This window comes from Chroicocephalus ridibundus, chromosome 1, assembly GCF_963924245.1.
Source record: "Chroicocephalus ridibundus chromosome 1, bChrRid1.1, whole genome shotgun sequence".
In the NCBI taxonomy this organism is placed as follows: domain Eukaryota; kingdom Metazoa; phylum Chordata; class Aves; order Charadriiformes; family Laridae; genus Chroicocephalus; species Chroicocephalus ridibundus.
In genome coordinates, this window is record NC_086284.1 from 23,900,062 (window position 1) to 23,913,060 (window position 12,999).

Below are 12,999 nucleotides of genomic sequence, written 5' to 3' on the forward strand. Positions count from 1 at the left end.
CCAAGGAGGGAGACTCCACAACGACTCTGGCGTCCTGTGCCAGCGCTCAGTCACCCTCACAGTTAAAAAAGCATTTCGCAATATTCAGAGGGAACTGTCTGTGTTTCAGTTTGTGCTCATTGGCTCTGGTCCACTGAAAAGAGCCTGGCTGTGTTCTCTTTGCACCCTTCAAGGATTTATACACATAGACGAGATTCCCCTGAGCCTTCTCTTCTCCGGGCTGAGCAGTCCCAGCTCTCTCAGCCTTTCATCATAGGAGAGAGGCTCCAGTTCCTCAATCATTTTTGTGGCCCTTCGTTGGACTCTCTCCAGCAGTTCCACTCTGTCCAATTTGGCAAGTTAAAGGTATATAGAAAAGATCTGTTAGAAATGTGCTATTCATGCCTTTGATGTGACAGTGAAACAGAATAGTACAAATCAAAGGTAAATAGAAATATTTGAGCAGATGTAAATGCAGTAATACTTGCTTCTCTGCACATTGAAATCAGGAAATGAACAATTAAACATTCTTTCTTCTGAATAATAGCCATGATCTGACCTCTCCACATTTTTATATTCCCTCATTTACCAGCAACTACAAGATACTATAATCCACAGAAACGGTTTTTATTTAATATGTTGTGTGTCTTTTTTTAAATTTGGGGTTCTTTATTTCCTAGAAGTTAATATTTTCTTTTTTGTTAAGTGGTCTGAAGATTTAGGATGGGATGGAATTAAGTTAATTTTCAAAATACCTAGCTTTTTGGCAATTTGTCCATTGTAACAAAGCAATATGGTATTGTAAATGCTTTGGTGCCCACGTTTGATGCGTGTAGAGGAAATACCATAATTATTTCAGAAAATTATTCCTGAGCAATACAATACCATTGGTTGCACTAACTAAGCTAGTAAGTAAGTTCTTTTCTGCTATTATTACATTGCAGTTAAGATATCAAACAATTGTATGACTCTGGCAGACATTTATCTCCCAATTTAAACTTAGAACTGCATGGACCATTACTTAGGAAATTATAGTCTTTAGGTTTTACCCAAAGATTTTCTGGGGTAAATAGGCACATTTAACTTATTTTTATAAATTAATAAAATATGGTTTGTAGTTTTTTAAAAAATTTGCTGTCAGAGAAATACTCAATGTTTTGTTCCTTTTTCTCATAATATATTATTGAATTGATGTGGTCTTCAAAGTAGATTGAAATAGATGAGCTATCAAAATTCATAAATTGTTAAAAAATAATTTAATTTTAAAAGACCATTTGTAATTTAAGATGGCTTCAAGAGTGTAGTTAAAGTTTTGATACTTTTAAAATCTTTTTCACTTTCCACCTAAAAATAACAATGTTCGTCAAAGCTAAAAATGTTGCTTAAGTCTTTACTAATATGGACATAAAGTCAATCTGTTGAATTTTTACTAGAGGTATTATCTGTATTAAAAAACTATCACCGAATAAAAAAAGTTAACACAGTTGAAGTCCTAGGTTTGATCCTAGAAAAGACCATGGTGTCATGACACACGCAACCAAGCAAATGATACCTTTGACAGCATTTGAACTTCTGTGGGTGTCTCAGTTCTCAGAAAGTTTCCTTATTAAGGGAAGTTCATGTATTTGTGACTCCCTCTAGTGGATACATTTCTCAACTATACACTAGAAAATGCTCTCCATATTAAAATCATCTGACATTAAAAATTGAGGGGTCTTTGTTTTCATGGTGAAGATCTGATTCCATTCTCCTGGATAGTCAGAATGTGGTTTTGTACACATCTCCACTCATTATCGCTCATTTTGCAATATATTTTTTTAAAGATTTTTTTCATAATGTGTTCGCTGGTAATCATATCTATTTATATATGCAACTAATGTTTATACATTAGCAGAGGGAACATCCCTTTTTTCCTGTGCTACAAACCTCTTCTGTTTCCCAGACTCATTTTCATTACTGTATTCCTGAAATGTTTACAGTTCACCTTAGTTATTATTTAATTTTATTTCAGGTACCACCAAAGTAAATCTTGTGAAGATCCCTTCAACTGCTTCCAGTCCTCGAGACACTGCTCTGGCAGCTGTTATATGCAGTGCACTTGCCACAGTGCTCTTAGCTCTTCTTATTCTTTGTGTTATCTACTGTAAGAGGCAGTTTATGGAGAAGAAACCAAGCTGTGAGTCTTCAATTGTTACTGTTTCTTTGTAATATTTATATAATGGTATTAGTTTGGCAGATCTCTCTGTAGATAAATAAATGAAACATCTACAGCATTCAAGCAAGTTTAGTGTTGAGATGAACAAGCTAGCAGAAGCCCAAGACCCCATACAGGGTTGCCAGCTCAGTGTGGATGTTCCAGCTTCCACTGAGAAAATGCTGTGCAGATGCCCAGAAATAGTCCAATGGCATTAATTCTGAGCGGTGCCCTGTTAGATGCTGCACAGATATATTTGGACCATTTGAGTTCCAAGCTGGGACGTCATTATAGAGTTGCAACGCCAATTTGGAAATACCAGCTTCGAGGATCTGTGCATCACATACTATTATGAAACACAGATTAGCTCATCAAGGTAATGAATGTGGTAGTGTAGATAGAAGATTTGTCATTAACAATTTTGGGTTTATGAGCATATTCAAGACAAATTAAATGCCTAAGCCGGTTAGATTTGTAAATTTTAAAGAAACTCCATAACACTTCATTGGTGTAATTCCATTTGTTTATAATAAACATTTTTCACCCCTTAATTTAAATTAAGGAAAAGTCAAAAGGACTCTAGTTCCCATTTACAATTGTAAAGAACTTTTATTAAAATATGTTTATAGCATCTAATGGACCCTGGATGTGAAACAAGAATAATATCTAGGAAGAATTTACGTTATCACATATGTTACAGCACAAGCAAAAATAAAAAGATTGAATCATTGAAAGAGTTGTTCCTCACCTGGAAGATGCTTTAGAATGTAAGTTTTGAGAAATTCAGACATAGTGAATTCAAACCTCAGTTAGTGACGTTTAGTAAGTCATTTGCCTTGGCCTACAATTATAAAGATTAAAGGAAGTCTGCTGTTAATGTAAAGCTCTTTAAGATAATATAAGCAAAATCCCAGTGGCTGAAAGCTGAATGTGGAAAATTTCAGGTGGGAATCACTGAGAATCGTTAAACACTGAGAGAATATAACAGCGAATAAGATATACTCTCAAATCATAAAAATAAGAGCAGATGTCTTCCTAGAAGAGGCTGTAGTTGAACCAGTTGTTCTAGGGTTTGTTGCAAAATCTGTGGTTTGCATTATATGAAACCACATGATCATTGTGGATCCTTCAGTTGGAAAATTTATGGAAATACTGTATAGTATGACATTTAAGCATTCTCTGAAGATAGGAGGCTCTGAACAGGAAAAAGAGTATAATTTACTAATACATATTTTTATTCATTTTGTCCAAAGGGTCTCTGAGATCACAAGACATTCACTACAATGGCTCTGAATTGTCATGTTTTGATAGACCACGGCTAAATGAATATGACCACAGAACACGTTGCCAGTGCCAGAGAAGCACATCACAGACATGTGGTATGTTAGTCTACTAAAAGGTGACTTCATGGCATGATGAACATTTATCTAACGTTTAGCTTAACATTTGAGTTGTGACATTTAATTGTAACTACAAAGCTAACATTGTCAAACTACCCTTTGTCCCAGGCTAATTTCTCAACAAGCAGATAGAATTTCTAAGTAGCTGTTTGGTTATGATTTTTTTTCCTGTTTTCATTCCAATGACCCTTCACTTAAAAAAAAAAATCTTTAAATGTCTACCTCATTTTTTTCTGATAAAAATAGCACTGCACCTGGCTTTGAGACTTAAATTAGTGTGAAGGATTTACCAGACAGTATCTAAGAATGTGATGTAAATGCTAAAGGACATTAACAACCTGAACAATTCAAATCATTGGGATTTTGTGAAGTCATGTCAGAACAGATGCATTTATGACGTTAACAAATATGTAATTTAACACAAGCACACAGGCTTAAATATCAGCCTTAACTCAGAAGGGGGTACTTCCTCTCATGCATATCTAATTGAAAAGCAAATTAATTTAAAAAGTAGATACTCATGACTGGCATCTATATTACTCCTGGAGGAAGGACTTGGCTTTTATAAGTAAAACTTCGATTTTCAAGTAATAAATTAAAGAACCCATTTTTTGCAGTAAGAAATCTCTTTCCTTAACCCGTATATTATGATGTATCTGGCAAATAATACTCAAATTTGAAAGAGTATGGAGACTAAGTTTATACAGAGTTTTAACACTTTAAACATTATTAAATTATTTTTCATTCCTTAGGACCAGTTCACTTGATTCCATCACTGTGCTGTGATGAAACCTGTAGCTTGGAGCACAGCAGTCACAGTTGTGCATTCCACTCACAGACTACACTTAATGAAAGGTAACTTAGTTTTATACATGTCTATTAGACATTAGATTTTTTTTATGCAGTCAAATTAATATTTGTACAGGTACAATAGCTTTTTGGAGCGGAATTAAGGATTTTGATGAACTGTATCCATATCCTCCCATTTTGTGCAAAACCAAGTTTATGGTGAAAAATTGATTTTAAGTATCATTTAATAAATGCTGACTTGATATATCAGTTTCTCTGACGAAGAAGTGACTGACTTCTCTTCCAAGCAGATAGTCTTCCTCTTACTCTATGATACCTAAGAGGTACCTAAGGTACCTAAGTGACCCCCTCTGCTGCTATGGCTTAGCAAGGTACTGCATAAACCTGTGAGTGGGGGGGGGTTAAGGTACAGTTTAGAAGTGTCATGAAGATTTTCTTTTTTAGAAACTCCTAATGTCAATGAGATTTGAAATATCTAGTATTACTGAATTTCTACCAGATTGGAACCATTCTTTACTCCTGATCATCTGAATATAAATACAGTAGTAGAGTGGTCATTTCTACAGCAGTGCCATGAGCTAAATATATAAAATTTATGGTGTCTTTCAGTGTTTCCTGGTTACAGATTTTAACACAGGATGTATTTATTTCTTTTAGCTAGAATCATTTTCCATATAAGGTTTAAATTGGTCTCCAGCTGTTTTTTTTTCTTATGGCCAAATGTAGCTAAAAATGTAGAGGCGGCTTCTTCATAGGTATTGTTTATGCAAGATGACTTAGTGACCTAAGTACGAGATACAAAATACCTAAATGTTCTATAACAACTTGTTTAAATACCAGCAAGCTTGAGTCATCCTTTTATACCACCAAGGCGGACAAATTGAGAGTTGTGTACTTTGTGGGGATCTTTTGGTTTAGGCTTTAAAAATAAATGTCATATCCATGCTATGTGGACATCAAAGATCCCATGGTTCCTTCCAGTAGAAATGGAATTTGCTCCAATTTCCTTTGCCAAAATAATGTATTTCCTTCAATTGTGGTGCTATGTCCTGACTTTTGGCCTCATCTATAAAAATGCTTTGTGTGTATATCAAAGCTATTAAAGCATCATGTTTTGGAAATGAGTAAGGCTACTTAAAACTGGTTATAGGCAATGTTAACGTGGGATGAGTTCTGTCACACAATTTATTACTGTATATCAAACTTAGTATAGCCTTTACAGTTTTATAAATCTGTAGACAGTTTTTGGAAATAAAACATATTAGTATATCTTTTTCATTTTGTTAATTCTTACTTTGGTATACTATCGTAAAAAACATTACTGGGCTTTCAACAGAGATAGGCATGTGTAGTGCACTCAGACGTGTCAGTGTCATCATGCACCTTAAATACGCTTGAGACAGATAATACTGAGTTTCTGCTTCCACTTTCTTCCATTTTCTATAAAATAGAAATAATCCTCGTGAGAGTTAAAAACCCATGCCCTTCATTAATATTCTGTCCTTTCCACGTGAAAGAGTATAGGAGAAAAACTTTTTTTTTTCACATCTTGAAGGCTAGTCAGAAGAAACTGGAAAATCTAAAGTGAATGTATGTTCAGTATGCAATCGTGCAGCTAGGAGGAGTTTCAAGCAGTGTTGTTGTCTATTCCCTTCTCCCACTGAATCCACTACTTCTGCTAGATATACGTCTAGCCTGTTGTTTTGGGGAAAAAAACCTAGTGCTGGAGATTCCCCAGTCTTTCCAAACATATTTCTCGCTGCAACTTCAGCTTGTTATATCTTGTCTTAACACACACACGCACACACACACACACATATTGTGCATGCATTGAGAGCAAATAAATTCCTTCCTCTTTGAAGCAGTCATTGTATCCAAACAGTACTATAGTATTTTTTATCATATTTCTGTTCTTTAGACTATAAACAACGCCAACTGTCGTTTATGTTTTCTAAAACCCTGAATTCACAGTGTGAAGGGATCTAGGCATCCTCTTTACCTTTAATAGTGTTCTCCAGAGCTTTCCTCATTTCCAGATGAGGAATATACTGTATTACTTTTAAAAAAAAATTGTTTGTACAGGATGCCTCTAGAGTATTAGCTTAATATAACCCTGTTAAACCTTCTTGAAATACCTGTAATTATTAATGACAATAGTTACAATACTGATAATATTTTTCTGGAATGCTTTTGGAACCATGTATCCTTTTATCCTTTTGCAGGGCTTCTGATTCTGTTGGAGAAATGATTCCTACCTTCCTTGGTTCTCTTTCACACTCTACCTGTGGAGACATTTCAGATGCTTGGCCTCTTATGCAAAACTCAGCCTGTTGTGACAGCATTTCTTTCTGTGAATCATATTCAGAACTGGCTGGAGGATCTGCAAAATCCTGCAGTCCTGAGACTGAAAATGCAGCCTCTGTTGAGTCGGATAATAACCAGGATCTAAGTGAAGTACTTATTTCAGCTAAGTCTCTTGATGGAGACATTGCAAAGTCCTTTGAAATCTCCAAACATAGAACATGCATAGAAGTTTCATCACTTCAGAACTCAGTGGCTGCTGAAACCCAGCCAAAGTCAAAGCGTAATGGAACAGCAAATGACTCTACAGACTGATAAAGAGGTAAGAAACATAACTACAAAGGAGTGAGAATGAGTACCCAAGGCACGTAGAGCTAGCTAAAAAAAGAATTGTAAAACATTGTAGCGTTATGTTTTTCCATAGGCTACACCTAGCTATTGCTGAAAAAAAATAAAACTCTGTAAGAGGTCCACATTTTTAAATCGTTGACTGAATTTGAAAGGTGTACTTACTCAAACTGTAATGTTGAGATAACGTGAACCAGAATACGGGGGTAAGTCTGTATATCAGTCAGCTTTTATCAGTTTGTTTTTTTCCATTAAATTTCAGGGGAAAAGAAGTTTTAATGGCCTTATGACCCAACTATTATGTGAGGCTAGTCCTTGTTTCTGAGGGAAGAATTGAGGGGACTTATCTTTGCTCGTTGTAAACAAAGCATGGAAGACATGCAAGTGTTCATCAAAAAATACTTATAAAGCTGTCTCTGCGAAGTTACTACAGCAGTAGCAGAAACAGAAGAGAGAATCTCAAATGCTTTTTAATGCCATTCATATTCCCATGTCATCAGATAAAACATTCCGTAAGTTTGTCCATAAAATATAATTTAATCTATAAAATCTCAGTGTTCTAATTTGCAGAGAAAATGCAGGTCTGAGGTCAAAATGAGAAGAGGTGATAATCATCTCTATCACATAAAAATGTAACCATCACAAAAAGTCACTCTGCCACTGCTTGATCATTATGTCTTATTTAATATTAGCTGTGCTCTGTATTTTTAAAATGGCATTTTCTACTATTGGAAGTAACTTGGAGCAACAAGTAGCTTGTCTGTGAAAGGATCCCAAAGGCACATGGACTGGTGTTGTTACTCAATGGTTATGCAGGCTGTGGCTGGAAAGCTGAAATAGCCTCCTCTGCATGTACACAGAGGCAGTAACAGAAGCAGTTGCCACTAATATTAATGATCCACCAAACTTAATTAAGAAAATTATGCTATCTGTAATTATGAAAATTTTGGATCATCTGCAGAAATAAAACTGCCTTCCTTTGATCCTCTGCCATTTGGTTTACATGCCACTTTCATATTGTTCTTAAATAAGAAGTAGAAAGTAATTAGTATTTAACAAAAAAATATGCATATTCTGAAAACATGTAAGTGCAATAGTTAATTCTTTGTAAATCAAGCCATAATTCTTTAGGTGACGTTTTTAAGAGGAGGAAAGGGAGGTAAACAGACTGCTAAGTCAAGAATTTTTTTGTCATTGACTTAAATGGAACTCGTATATCACCCTGAAAATCTACTGCTGTCACTAAAAATTTCAACCTTGTCTAGGTCACACATTTTTCTCAATATTTTTTACAATATATAATTTTGTCTGTAGCACTGGAAGATGAATAGTCATTAATGTCTGGCACTAACTCCCAGAGGTCAGTACTGGGTCCAGTCCTGTTCAGTATATTCATCAATGACCTGGATGAAGGGATAGAGTGCACCCTCAGCAAGTTTGCTGCGTCAAGAAGAGTGTGGCCAGCAGGTGGAGGGAGGTCATCCTCCCCCTCTACTCTGCCTTGGTGAGGCCGCACCTGGAGTACTGTGTCCACTTCTGGGCTCCCTGGTTCAAGAAGGACAGGGAACTGCTGGAGAGGGTGCAGCAAAGGGCTACAAAGATGATTAGGGGACTGGAACACCTCTCTGATGAAGAAAGGCTGAGGGATTTGGGTCTCTTCAGTCTGGAACAAAGACGACTGAGGGGGGACCTTATCAACACTTATAAATACTTAAAGGGTGGGTGTCAGGAGGATGGGGCCAGGCTCTTTTCAGTGGTGCCCGGGGACAGGACAAGAAGTAATGGGCACAAACTTGAGCATTGGAAGTTCCACCTAAACATGAGGAGGAACTTCTTTACTTTGAGGGTGGCAGAGCACTGGCACAGGCTGCCCAGAGAGGTGGTGGAGTCTCCAACTCTGGAGACACTCAAAACCTGCCTGGATGCGTTCCTGTGCAACCTGCTCTGGGTGACCCTGCTCTGGCAGGGGGGTTGGACTAGATGATCTCCAGAGGCCCCTTCCAACCCCGACCATTCTGTGATTCTGTGTAACTGCCCACATGTCAGATAGCACTTAGCATAGTTTCATTTTGATATATGATAATACCATTAGGTGATAGTTCTCTAGGTATATATAGAAAGGGACAACAACATGGCTGTGACTGCAAATCTTGATGCTGCTAGTTCCTAGTTTTCTGCGGTTATCAATGGAACTGAAATGCTCTCTCAGTGTTTTAAGGGAATATATTTTCATACTAACAAGATTTTAAAAAATCAGAAATTCATTTGTGGGTTCTTCTGCCCACTAAACCAAGTATCAACTTAAGAGATAGGCGATTAATGTTATTCAGAGGTTTTCTAGGTGAAAGGAACCACAGAATTTCAAAATATTGCTATAAAAATTAACTTTTCACCATATTTGTTATAATATATAAATTGTAAATTTTATTACTGATTCATATGTATGTGTATAAATCTTCTCTGACATTTCAAAATCCTATATTTGATGGGTTTGTATTTTTATGTATTACTGTTGAGATTTGTGTATAATTCTGAATAAGCAAGATTGTTTGGGTGGGTTAGGTTTTTCTTCTTTTTTTTCTTTAATAGACTTCACTGATTCATTTTGTACAATTTCTCCGTATTCATACTCTACACTGCATCATTATATATGCATCTCTGATGGAGAAATTTAAGCAGCATTTGAGGGTCAGGATGAGGAATAGGTTTACCTGAGATGTATTTTCAGGCTTAACTCTCACCAACTGTACAACTCCGGAACTATTTCATCTCAGTCTCCTCATTTTCTCCAATTTGCCCTTCATCTTTCTTGTCTTTTTGAAATATTTGGAGGGAAGTATGGTCTTTTAGTACATGTGGATGCATTACTACTATATGGGCCATACTTTTATTACACTGAATGTACTAATGGGCTGTGCTTTTATTATATTGAAAAATAAATAATAACATAATAAAATCAGAAGATGGCATATTTTTATTTCTGTGCACATAAATGTAAGGTTTTTAATAGGTATTTTAATACGGGTACAGTCGTCAGGTTTAGGTGAATTTTTACAGCAAGCAGTAAGTATAGCTGTGTTTTTTTAGTGTTTAGTCAAGTACAGAAGTAGGTTTTTTATAAAAAACCTTATAGAAGGTTTTTTATGAGTTTATGTAACCACTGTTCTATCGCTTTCTTTTAGGAAGCCAAGCTATTTCTCTCAGCGCTGAAGCTGAATGCTTCCCTAATGCTCCTCTGCTCATTCTCATCAAACATAGTCTGCTCTTCAATGTTGCATGGTTTCAAAATCAGCTGGAAAAAAATGGGATCATTTCACACCTCCTGAGCAGTTGCATCTGAGCCACAACAGCTGTGAAGTGAAACTTCAAGGAGCATCCTGGGAGAACCGTGAAAGTGGATTTATGACCTTTTGCATCTCTTTTTTAAAAAGAACCTTCTATTCCTTCAGCTTCCCAAAAAGTCTAATAGAGTGAGTTTAAAAGTGTGTGTAAATACAGTGAGAAATATGAATACTTCAGTGTATTTAGGGTGGGTATCTTAAATATGGCTACAGATGACAGAAGGCGCGGGACAAGACTTTGCCAGTTATTCTGCTTGCAGATTTGTGCATGCATTAGGATTTTTTTGGCTGGTTCTAGTTTTAACTCAGTTTCCTGCTGTTGAAGGACTTAAACATTTCTATTTATGCAAGGGTCATCTATTGATAAACCGAAGCTTTTATTATATATTACAACAATATAGTCAATAAGCTAGTTTGGGGAGTTAAAGAATTTGCATGTTACAATATATATGGTTGAAGTCCCCTCCATCCAATTATTACATTTGTGGGAGGGGGCATTGTTTTGTTAAATATAGCAGGAGATTAGCTTTAAATTAGATTTAGTTTAATGAAAGTCAGACGTATAGATAGGGATGTTATGTTTAATTGGTAGTCTCAGTATTGGAATACAGCACTTGTTGTTATAGCGTGTAATTTTTGGATGTTGAAATAAATGTAATCAACGGTCACATCAAAATGCCAAACTATGGCAGGTGTGCCATGAAAGTATTCATACAATGAGACTATTACTAATATTTTTTAGTAACTCATTATCTTTAACAGTCAAGCTTCATGGTGACCTAAGTTGTTCATTTAGCAGGCCTGTTCATTCATGTCACTCTGTCCTTCTCCCTGTAGTATTATGTAAACTCAATTTTTCCACACAAAATATAAAAATTAACTCATAACATTTTTTTATAAAAATACCTCTGAATTGAATCCTCAAAGTAAATTATCAACTCTCTGCCCCCATTGCTGTTCTTTAAGATTTTTTTGACTGCAGTTTGTTGTACCACATCCCGTAATACCATTTATTCTGCAGCCATTTTTATCCCTAAAATAGTTTTCACTTCTGTGAGTAATCGCAGTAACCCCTACTGATTCATTACCTTCAACAGGCTCAAACCTGTCAGTGATGAACTCTAGCAATTATTCTTTAAAGTACCCAATGTGCCTTGACAAAAGCAAAGCAATCAGCAAAACCAATGCAAATTTGCAATAAATATTACTCATCTTTCCACACATGGTTTGTGTGGCAATGGAAATGTTGAGACAGTATTCCTATTCCATAAGGGAAAACGACTTCTGCTTTGAAGCACCCAGTAGAAGGTTGAACCTGCACAAGAATAGCTAAAGCCAGTGTAGGCAGCCAAGGCAGTAAGATGCTTCAGCTAAAACCAGTGAGATTATTCGTGTGTGCAAAAATCATGAATAACAGTTATCAAATTCAAACCAAAGTAAGTGAAGAAATTACGTAGGTGTAATTTTTTTTTCAAAGTAAAGCCCACCATTTGGTCATTGACAGAGTAATAGGCAGTTATACAGGGAGTACAATTACTCAGCTAAATACTTTAAAGTATGTATTCAAATAAGAGTAGTTTTGAATAATTTCTTTGGATACTTTCATACATTTAAGTGACTGAATGTTATTTTTCACTATGTGTGCATGAAGAGATGTGTGCTTCTTTGTATATACTTTGTAAATAGAAAAAATCCCATGTGCATTTCAATATATGGCAAGATATTTTTAGAACATATGGAGATTTAACTTTTCACTAATAACAGTTCTTTAAAAAGAGCTATGTTCAAAAGTTTTGCCAGCATCTGCCACAGTAAGTATGTTTTCCCATTGGAATTTACACTTTGAATAATTGTTTTTGTCCGGCAACTCTAGAGAAAAATACTCATTTCTTTAAATGAGTGACAGATAGCTTGAGAGAAAATTGGGAGGAAAAAATGAAGAGTGCGCTCTTTAAATATATGTGTATATTGTGTATATACTTTTTTCCTTAATTTAACCAAATTGGTCTTTTTTATATTGCCTGTGGCAAGCAATGTTGTACATGCCAATAGAAAACATACACTACCACTGCGTTTAGACTGCCCACGTATCATGTCTAGGGACTTATAGTGCTGTTTTAAATACTCCTTTAAGGAATGTAAATTAAAATCTTGTATAAATCATTTTGTAATACTTTTTCTACTTGTGAATAAAACGTTACATGAACCAGTCTTGGTTTCTTGATCTCAAATTAATAATAGCGTTCTGTACAAAGTTAGTGATCAATTCTTTTCTTATTTTTAGAATTCCATAATGGTTTAATTGTATTAAAATTATGGTATAATTTGGTACATCTTTGTCTTGAGATGCTTGCTGTTTAACGGTAGTGTCATTCTTCAAGCTGGACGACCTCGAAAAAGCAGTAAGTTAACATCAGTCCTTAAAATCATAGCCCTTCAAAATTTTGCTTCTCAAGAAAGGAAAAAGAAAAGCTGGTAAGCACCACAGATTGCTGTCTCTGTAATGTCTTTGAAAAGAAAACGATGTACTCCACGCAGTAGACTGTTTCAGACAAGATAGATACGTAAGTAATGAGCAGCTGTATTTTTGAACCAGAAAAAGATGCCTTAATCATGGCCCCTAATC

The 12,999-nt window shown here is 35.6% G+C and overlaps 1 protein-coding gene across 3 annotated transcripts in view; it reads left to right on the plus strand.

Moving 5' to 3' along the window:
* TNFRSF19 (TNF receptor superfamily member 19) overlaps nucleotides 1-12,583 on the plus strand; it is a 58,359-nt gene extending 45,776 nt beyond the window's left edge. For all 3 annotated transcript variants that reach the window (XM_063331280.1, XM_063331283.1, XM_063331281.1), the window contains 5 exons: nucleotides 1,991-2,155; nucleotides 3,427-3,552; nucleotides 4,326-4,428; nucleotides 6,606-7,006; nucleotides 10,215-12,583. In XM_063331280.1, the coding sequence (XP_063187350.1) occupies nucleotides 1,991-2,155; nucleotides 3,427-3,552; nucleotides 4,326-4,428; nucleotides 6,606-6,999 (788 nt within the window). In that variant the 3' untranslated portion in view covers nucleotides 7,000-7,006; nucleotides 10,215-12,583. The remainder of the gene's footprint in view (nucleotides 1-1,990; nucleotides 2,156-3,426; nucleotides 3,553-4,325; nucleotides 4,429-6,605; nucleotides 7,007-10,214) is intronic.
* Nucleotides 12,584-12,999: the final 416 nt, after the last annotated feature.